Genomic DNA, 10,549 nt, shown 5'->3' with positions numbered 1-10,549 from the left:
AACCAAAGAATTTATCGCCGTTCCTCGAACATCCCCCTAATCGGTCACTGTCTCTCCTCATCTACAGTAGGCTCTTTTTTCTTATCAAAAGTAATAAATCTACATGTTCATATATAGAGACATATCTCTATACGACATAACTCTATAACTCTATTCGATCGGAATCTCTTTTGATGTTTTCATGTGAGTTTTATTGGTCAATTATGCTCTAAAAGTGTGTGGGACGGATTTGAGACTGGAGAGGGAATAATGTCCAAGGTTAAAGGGTTATAATGGTCCTTTGTACTACACTTTCGGATTCCTTAACTTGTTAGTCTTGGACCGAAGGATTTTACAGCGCTTATGCGCACTGTCAAGTTTAACGAAATTTTTCTCGGTTACTGTAAAAGATATCAAAAAGTGATTAACTGACAAATAATTAATCTTAATATTAGCAATATTTTATCAGTTGACAACGTTTTGACATCTTTTACAGGATACGAGATAATTAAGCTCAAAGCGTAAGCATGATGGCGTTCTATGAATTGCCCCCACACTGTCAAGTTTGAGGCGATTTTACTGGGTTACTGTAGAAGGTATAAAAAAATAGTCAACTAACAACATGTTCATCATAAATCCGCAATATTTTGTCTGGTAAACACTCTTTGGTACCTCGCACAGGAACCGAGATAAATATGGTCAAACTTGACGGACCAGCCTTTTAAGACCCATCAAACCTCAAGAGAAAACCTCATTTTTGATTGCTCAGTCAGATTCCGGAATCTCTAAGTCTTGAGGTACAGATGGTTTCGAGGTGAGAGTCGTCAATCCGATTTCCGTTCCAAACCTTCTAAGTATCTATTACTTCCCCTCCCACATTTCATTTCACACACAAAGTGGCCCCATTTATCATTTTCCCCCTCTCTCTCTCTCTCTCTTTTCCAAAACGAGAACCTCCTTCATTTTCAAAACGTGCCAATTATCGTGTCAAAAGACTGGCCGAGAAAAGGTGGTGGTCTCCTAGAGAGAAGGAGGAAAGGTTCTGTATTTTGTCTCGGGATCGGATTACGGTACATGTGTCTTCCTGATAATTGTTGTGGTGTTAATAAAACAGGTGTGTAGCAAAGTGGGGTGAACGTTTAAACGGGGCAGGTGTAGTACAGATACGGAAGGAAAATCCGTAAATTGGGGACCCTTTTATCAAGATCTGAGAAACATCTGCAGGTGATGACGTGGCAAAAAAGGAGCAATTAGAAAGTAAGTGGCAAAAAAATGGCGCCTGGAACACCATGGACCTGTAGCCCGAACCTCGAAAATCCAAAGGACAGGATTTCGAATTTCGGGAATTTCTAGGAAAAGCCAAAACAAACAATGTGCATGTGGTTCGGAATTGAAAAAAGGAAATGACGAGGCCATTAGGGTTTTGGTTTGCGATTTATGTGAATCTTCGTTTCAAGATGACACCTTTTTTTTTGTCAGGGGATTCGAGGAATAATAAAGCGAACGGCATGTGGAAAAGGAGAGAGGGCAGGTGGAATTTTCTGAAATTTCGCCTTATTTTTGGACTTTATTTTTGTATAGTAGAGATATGATGGAAAAGGGAAAATGGGTTGAAATTCAAAGTAGCGCAACATGAAGTTTTCTCCAATAGACGCCCACCCTATAAGTCCACTTTGAGCGTGATTATCTCGGTTCCTGTCGAAAAATTGTAAACTGATAAACAATTTACCATAATATCATCAATATTTTATCAGTTTATAGATTGTTGATATCTCTTATAGGAACCGAGATAAATTGGGCCAAAGTTGAAAATTAGAGCGCACTTCTATTACAGGTCTTACAGTAGTTATAGAGAACTCATTAAGATTATAAGCATTAGTGTTCAAAAGTTCTGACTTTCTAGAAGTATTAAAAACTCTGGGAGGTCTGGAAAACCCATAAATCCATGAATAGAATTATGGGCGACAGAATGGATAATCCTATTTTCAGCAAAATGCAATTTACTGGTGCAAGTAGGGTTTTCAGGTCAAAAAACTAATTTGGAAGCAATGAAAACCTCTGGAAAAGTAGTCTAAACTCAAATGTTTCAGAATTTTGGACATTTAGTTTTATAAACAAATTTCTCAACTATTGCTCATCCATAGTTACATTACAGTAATAAAGAAATGCACCTTTTTTTCCATTGTGATTATTATTTGCCTACCTATCTGTCTCATTTTTTCTATCACCATTATTATTAAAGCCTCGGTACTCTATTCTTTTTGTTGTAACAAAACCCCTATTCTCCTAAAATTGTAAAAGAAATTGATGACTCAAAAAAAATGACCACCAAATTTTTTTTTTCTGCAGATTTTGTACACCTTATGACAAGACAATATATTATTTTTGGGCAAAAAGAAAGAGAAAAGAAGAAGGAGAAAATGACTGATATGGAAATGGAAGGGAGCCCCAAAGAGGATTATTATTATTATTATGATATCAGGAGAAGGAGAAGAGGAGGAAGACTAACGGAGAGGGGGGAGAAGAAGAAGAAGATGGCGGCTCACATGAGACTCCAAAAAGGATTAATCAGTTGTCATTGACAACGTGTAGATGGAGCAAAAAGTTGGGAGAAGAGGAGGGAGAGATAGGAGATGTGACATTTGAGAGATTGGATGAAAATGGAAATCCCGATGTTCGTTGAGAGCCGAATTTTCAAAAGAAAGATCAAGAATTTTATAAGAGTTGTCAACTACAAAATTGAAGCTCTATTTTGGATTAATAGACCTGAAAATTTTTGAAAAAATTCAGAAATTTAAATTAAATGAAGATCCGAAATTTCCAAAATTTTCTGGTTTTTATTTTTTGGAATTTTCTGAATTTTTAGAATTTCGGATTTCTCGGATTTTTTGGATTTCTCGGATTTTTTTTGGATATTCTCGATTTTTTCGGTTTTTTGAACTACTGTATTTGGGTTTTATTATCCCGAGAAATCTGAAAATCCAAAGGTTCAAAAAAGGAAAAAAATTAAGGAAATTCCAAAAAAAGTCCAAAATTTCAAAAAAAAAAAGAAATCCAAAAATTACGAAATTTCAAAAATCGGAATAAATTTTTTTTTAAATTGTGGAAAATCCTCAAAAATCCTCAAAAATCCAAAAAAATCCAAAAAAATCCAAAAATTCAGCAATTTCAATAAATTCGAAAAATCCGGAATTTCTAATAATCCTAAAGAGTACAACAAAATTCAAAAGTTCTAAAAAACCAAATAATCCAAAAATTGGGAAGCTCTATTGAATCCGAAAATCCTAGAAATTGTGAAAATTCCAAAAGTTCCGAAATTCCAAACATTCCAAAAAAATAGGGAAGTTAGAATAAATCCAACAAAAATCCAAAAGTGTGAAATTTGAGACACTAAAAAAACAATTTCCGATGCAATTACAGTGTGGGAAAATTCCGACATTTTACTTTTTTGAGAGAAAACGTCCAGTGGTCTTTTTTCGATTTTTATGTATCGATACATGCAAAATGAAAACAAGATACAAACATATATGAGTATTTTGAGAAACAATACCTAGGACATGGACAAGAATGGATGCGTCATCTGGAGAGTAAAAGAAAAGAACAAGAAGAAGAAGAGGGAAAGGAAAGGAGGACCATGGGGATACATGAGCCGTGACGGATCATACCGGAACTTTGGAAAAACGGAAAAGTAGTTTTCACCTCTTCTCATTTGTTCTAAATTATTGGTGGAGCGGAAACAAAAAACAGTAGGAAGAAGAATCAAATTTCCCTATACAAAAAATCTTGCCCATGTGCAAATACGCGGAGGTTCTAGAAAGCCTAGTGGCTGGTCAGTTTGAAATATGCAAATTTGAATATTAACTGTATTTTTCTGTTCAGTACTATGCAGAAAAAATGATAAAAAGAGAGAGAGAGAGAGAGAGAGAGAGAGAGAGAGAGAGAGAGAGGGGAGAATGGTGGCAGTTAGGCGTGTGAACATACTCATGGGGGTGGTATTATATTGATACTTCTCTCCACGGGGAGCCTTTTTTATGTTTATTTTTTTGTAGGTGAGAAAAATAGATACTGTATACCAGAGATTTGGAATTTTTCGAATGCAGAAAAACGAGCAATATAAGCGGCTACAAAATTAAGGCAGATAAATAATAGAATGCTCACAATCCGCTAACCCTGAGCCTATATATCTCATTTCCTGAAAATGATATCAAAATTCTGTCAACTGACAAAATGTTTTTCATTTTATCACCAATATTTTATCAGTTGACAGATTTTTGATATCTTTCCTAAGAACCGAGATAATTGAGCTCAAACTTGATGTTGTGGAGGCCGTTTATAGAACGCCACTGCCTACGTGTCTACGCTTTGAGCGGAATTATCTCGTTTTCTGAAAGAGCTATCAAAATCTGTTAACTGATAAATTGTTTATGATAATACCATCAATATTTTATCAGTTGACAACATTTTGATAGCTTTTATAAGAACCGAGATAATCGAGCTCAAACTTGTAGGTGTGGGGCCCGTCTGGCAGGTCTTTTCCCTTTGTTGGTCTCGGAAACCTACAGTAACATGGCAATCATTTTTAAATGTTTATTTCAAAACTTGAAAATGAATGCAAAAAACTTTCAATCCTAACAAAGCCTCCATTTTTCACAAAAAAATGGATTTTCAAGGTTTTCTCTCTTCTATACAACCTTCCATTGTTTCCAATAATCCTATCAAGTCGAAGAAAAACTTATTCGACAAAAAATTAGCAAAATCGTGATACCGTAAAACCTGTATTAGAAGAGCATGCTTAACAACATGAGAGCGTCTCTCTAATAGAAGGGCCCTCCAAGGGGGCTCACAACTCAAACAAAAAAAAACGCCTGTTTGACCTCCTCTTCTTCTCTCTATTTTCCCACACTTGGACATTGTTTATTTAGCATCTGTGACAAGATTGTTTATCCATTCTTTTCTCTCTCTCTCTCTCTCTCTCTCTCTCTCTCTCTCCAAATCTAAACAGTGGCAAATAAAATGAGAGAGCAACCAGTATATGGCCCACTAATGACTTCTTCTTCAGTTTTTTGGCGCATACGCAATCGTTCACCCATATCATATTACCCCTCCTCCCTAATTACTCGAGTGTGGTGCGCTTTTTTTGTTTGTATCTTTTTTATTGGAGGGAGAGGAAGAAAGCAACTGTTGCGATAGAAGAAAAATGAGACGAAAAAAGGGAAAAGGAGGTGTTCGATTGGCATACAGAGTGGCGCACAATTGCCCAGACTGATTAATATGGGAATATCTTAAGACATAGGTATCTTGGAAGCACGAAAATTGTTAGGAATACAATTTGATGTTGAATTTAAGGCTACTCTATTTTTCAAAATGATTACTCCAGTCTAGGTATTTTTATGATTCTTCAAATATTCTTGTGATTTTCATGACATGAAGCATCGTTGACAAGCGATAATTCAGCTCAAAATTGTACAAATAGTTTTAAACTTGGACAGTTTACTAATGAATTATTTGAGTTTCTGCACCCTGCATTTGCGCACAGTGCAACGTTTTACTCAAATGTTATGCTAGTACAAGTTTTCGTCCCGGTAATTAAGCCTATGAAAGATACAGTCAACTTTGGCAAGATTTTTCTCGGTTACTGTAAGAGATACCCAAAAAAAAATCAACTGACAAAATGTTTATGATATTATGATGAACATTTTATCAGTTTATCACTTTTAAACATCTTTCACACGTACCGAGAAAAATTGGCTCAAAGTTGAAGGATCATACAAGTTTCATGGAGAAAAAACTACATGCCCTTTGAGCTTAATTATCTCGGTTCCTATAAGAGATATCAAAAAGCGGTTAACTAATAAAATGTTGCTGGTATCATGATAAACATTTTTTCAGTTAACAAATTTTAGATATCCCTTACATTAACCGAGATACATAGGCTCAAAAATAAAAGATCCATTATGGCAGCTTTTACGGTAGAAGCTTAGAGAAGATCATACCAAAAGTTATGTAAAACAGAATTCGAGAAATTCAAAATCTCCCAATCTAAAAAATCTAAAAAATTCAACTTCTCAGAAAAATCGATCTTTGAAATCCCAAAAGTATAACGGGGAGTATAGGTAACCGAGAATAGGCAGTTATTCACTTTTTCGGGAAAAAAGGAAGAAAATTGAAAAAAAAAAGAAAAGGAAAACGGAAATCCAGTCCGATTAATTTCGGATGATTTACAGCTTTCGCCACTCTCGTCTTCTCTTTTTTCTTCTTATTTAAAAGAGGAAATGGGGAGAAAATAGTAATTTATGGTAAGAGAGACGTTCGAAAGAAGTGGGAAGAGGAAAATGGGAAAATGGATTCAGGAGACGTTCCAAGTATTTGAAAAGAGTTGAAGGTTAAAAGTAGAGAAACTGAAACTCGCCGTGAAACCTGTAATAGAAGGGCCCCTAAAGATTTCCGTATTTTCTCTCATAGAAACGCCCCACCTTTGAGCTCAATTATCTCGGTTTCCATGAGAAATATCGAAAATCTGTCAACTGTTAAATTAATACTGATATTATGATAAACAGTTTACCAGTTGACAACTTTTTGATATCTTTCACAGGAACCGGGATAAATTTGCTCAAAGTTTGGGGGGGGGGCTTATCTCGGTTCTTATGATAGGTGTACTAGATATCTCAGTGAGTTTTGGCATTTACGGTTCACAATACCAAGGTTCAATTCGTTCTGGCGTCAAAATTTTTGTATTTTTGGGTGGACTTCGAAAATTTTAGTTTTAAAAAGTTCGGATCATTAATTTTTGCATCAGGTTAGAAATTAAAAAATACTACAGCGCATTTTAAGCCATTACCTCAATTCCTACAAAAGATATCACAAATCTGTCAACTAATGAAATTTAGCTGATATTATGATGAACAATTTATCAGTAAACAATTTTTTTGATATCTTTCACATGAACCGAGATAATTCAGCTCAAAGCGTAAACATATTGGTGTTTTATAAGCGGCCTACACCTCCTGTTAAGTTTGAGCCAAGTTATCTCAGTTTCTGTAAAAGATATTAAAAAAACTGTCAACTAATAAAATAGAGATGATATTATGATAAATAATTTATCAATAAACAACTCTTGATGCAAGAACTGAGAAAATTTAGCTCAAAGTTGACGGTGTGGGCTTCTACTAGAGGAGGGGGGGGGATTAAAATTGCAAGTCCTTAATTAATTTAGAAGACGTCATGAGGTAAACCTCCCTCTAAACCAGCCCCTAATTTGAGCAACACCTAATTAACACCTCTCTCAAATTACCGTCCTATACATAGAATAAGAATGAAATGCGAAACAAGAGGCAATTACCGTAAACACTGGCCACCCCAACCTTGCACTTTGAGCTTAATTATCTCAATTTCTCTGAGTGATATCAAAAATTTGTCAATTTATAAAATGTTGGTGTGGTTATGATAAACAATTTATCAGTTAAAAGCTTTTTTATATCTCTTGTAGAAATTGAGATACTTGAGCTTCTATTGGAGTGTTTATGGTATTTGAAACAGTTTTCCTAGACCACCGTACATTTCGAAAATTTTATTCATGTTTATTCTGTGAAATCTATTCAAAACGGGGGACCCATAAAACTCCCTGTAGCGTAACACCGAACAAATGTTTATTTTACAAGGAGTTACCATACAAAAAAAGAAAAAAGAAGTGAGGAAAAAGGTATTATCAATCGAAGGCGAATATAAAAAAAAAGATGAATAGACCAAAAAGAAGGGGGATCTCGTTTCTTTTCAAGTTTTTTTTTTCTGTGTCCCTTCCCACTAAAAAAGGGATAAATCACGCAGGTGTGTAATTTGGTTTCGCTTGACAAACGACTGTGTGTTTAATTTTTTTAAAGAAGAGAGAAAGTTCATGCCTGTCTGTGTGTCTGTGATACATCTGTGATTGGATTTCAAAAATCGGCAAATAGCTAAAAAAAACTAGGAATTTTCAAAAAATTCTGTGAATACAAAGTTTGCAATCTAGCTTTGTTTTATTGCCTGCAAATTTTTAAACTGATTGGAAACTTGACGACCAATCTCCAGACTCCTGAAAATGTCCGAAAATCTTCTGAAAAATCTGTTTTCAGTATATTTCATTGACCGGTACTGTATGTACTGTATACTGTAATAAAAACTTTCCTGAAAAAAGAACAAACTCATTTATTTTTAAAAGGAAGTTTTATTTTTTCCAGACTCCCAAATCACTTTTACATCTGAAAATATTCTGGAAATTCTCGAATTTTCCGATTTTCAAGAACCGTTTTGTTTTATGGTGCGTTTTCAGCCAATTTTTTTTACTATCAACAGTTTTTTGCGGCTTTTTTTGTTGGAAAAATAACAGAAAACTCAATGAAAATCAGGAAAAAAAAGGAAAATGAACGTATTTTTCAGGTTTCGAAATTTGTCGTTGTGTTAAATTTTTTTAAAACTACAAAATTGAAATTATTTGTAGCATCTAGTTATAGGCCTCCAAATTCAAAAAGTGAATGAGTCATTTTTTAAACTAAAAATTTAAAAAACAACTAAATTCAACAACAACTTTATTTTCATCAAAAAAGGCAATCAAAGTCCAATAGCAGTTTTATCAGCCGATTCGTCCGCCGAATTATGAACGGATTTGCCAACCGAATTGTCAATCGATTTGTCAACCGATTTACCAGCTTCGTCGGCCGCAACGTCGATTAGTTTGCTAGCCGATGTGGTAGCCGTATCGTCAATTGAACTGTCAGCCTGTTTGTCGGTTGTTTTTGTTGTCTTCTTGGAAACCGAGCTGCCAGACGACTTCTTCTTGGTTTTTGCAGTCCGCTTTTTTGCTTTTTTTGCAGGTTGCTTCGCAGCCAAACTGTCAGTCACCTGTCTGTGTGTTTTCGGCGGATTGGGAACCCATCCTCGGGAAGTTGTCTTCTTGCGAAATCGTATGCTTTTTGTTCATCAGTACGACTATCACCATATGGTTTATCCACATCATTTATAAATCTTATAGGAACAACAACTAAATCCGGAGTGATCATCGGGAGTCATTTTCTTGGTATTTTTGTCAAAAAGACCTCTCATTTGAGAAACTTTTTCTTTGATACCAGCAGGCCACGATGTTTTCACAAGGGAAAGAGCATCCAATGAACTTTCCTCCTTGACAAAATCACTGTATTTAGCCAAGTATTTTGAATCGATTTTAGCGATGTTATCGATTCCCTGAACAACCTTATCCAACTCCTTACAGTTCTCACCTTGCACGCCACACGATTCCTCAACTTACTTAGCCAATCCCTCCAAATCGTTCGACAATCCCGCCAATTTTCCACTTTTCAACGCATCAATACTTTCTTTTCTCTTCTTGAGCAACTCGGTGACAGCTTGTTCCAATTGAATTTTTCCTTCCTTCAAGTTCCTGACGAACGGCGACCAGATCCACGATATAACCATACATTTTCAGATCTTGGACAACAGCTGGAAGCAACTCATCTGAAATGAAAATTTTTAAAGATTATAAAATTGCAGCTTTTGGACATATTTGATAATTTGACAATGGAAATATTGTTTTACTGTTTCAATCAAATAAATCAAAAATTGCTAGAAATTGGTAGAGATTTGTAGAATGGAAATACAGGGTGAGGAATAAATATAGCGCCGCTTTTAAGACGGTATAGAAACCTCAAAACAAAAGATTTTTTTCTCAAATTCGGTCAAGATGTTCATTAAGAGATAACAAAAAAGATGGCATTAACAATTATTGAGCCTTCCTCCGTTCGCTCCGATGACAGCTCGAAGTCTCTTCAAGAAGGAGTCGACTACGGCACGGGGGTAGTTGACGTCCAAATTGTCCCATGCCGCGGTCAAGGATCTATTCAGGGCTTCCAAATTAGGATAATTTTTTGTGGAGACTCATTGGGTCCAATATTCCCAAAACAAAAAATTCGTTGGATTGAGTACCGGACTGGAAGCTGACCATCGATCCTTAGTGAGAAAATCCGGAAAATTGGCTTGGAACCACTGACGAGTGAGCTTTGCGTGTGTGCAGGCACTCCGTACTGATAGAATGGTCAATTGTCGTTCACAAGACGTGATTGGGACTGGGGCAGCACCTCCGACTTCAACATTCGTTCGATGTAGGATTTTTGTTGATCTTGGCTCCACAATCGACAAAATTTTACGAGCATATCTCACCAAATACGGTCACCGTGACCGGGTGAGATGTCTTATTCTGGGTTTTTCATCTTCTACATGCACTATAATAATCGATAGCCCCGATTCAATTTTTCTGGTCAGTCTTGTTTGCCTGAACAGTGTACAACTTCATCTATAAAAAACGGTCTTCAAGTGCGTGCCGAAGCGCGTGCCTCGAAGGAGATTTTTGGATTTTTTTCAGTTTTAACCCTTTGTTACGGTCCGTTAGGAAAGCGCCTTTTTGGGTTCGATATGGAATCATATGGAGCTGTTTTCGGAAAATATTTCTCATTGATTTGCGGAGCATTAGGAATAAAAAAAGTGAGACTCGGTGTTTGCGTACTTTGATTCCCGCCTCCCCCCACCGACGCTCCGCCCATCGTTT

General features: G+C 36.0%; 1 protein-coding gene across 1 annotated transcript in view; it reads right to left on the bottom strand.

Annotated features, from left to right (window-relative positions):
- Positions 1-8,562: 8,562 nt before the first annotated feature.
- Positions 8,563-10,549, bottom strand: part of CBG10750 — a gene marked incomplete at both ends in the record, with an annotated part of 2,620 nt that continues 633 nt past the window's right edge. The window contains 2 exons of the mRNA XM_002634443.1: positions 8,563-8,842; positions 9,321-9,462. Coding sequence (XP_002634489.1) covers positions 8,563-8,842; positions 9,321-9,462 — 422 coding nt within the window. The remainder of the gene's footprint in view (positions 8,843-9,320; positions 9,463-10,549) is intronic.

Source organism: Caenorhabditis briggsae (genome assembly GCF_000004555.2).
Source record: "Caenorhabditis briggsae complete genome, chrIV, whole genome shotgun sequence".
NCBI lineage: Eukaryota > Metazoa > Nematoda > Chromadorea > Rhabditida > Rhabditidae > Caenorhabditis > Caenorhabditis briggsae.
Note: the sequence above shows the minus strand (reverse complement) of the source record. Positions and strands in the feature narration are given on the sequence as shown.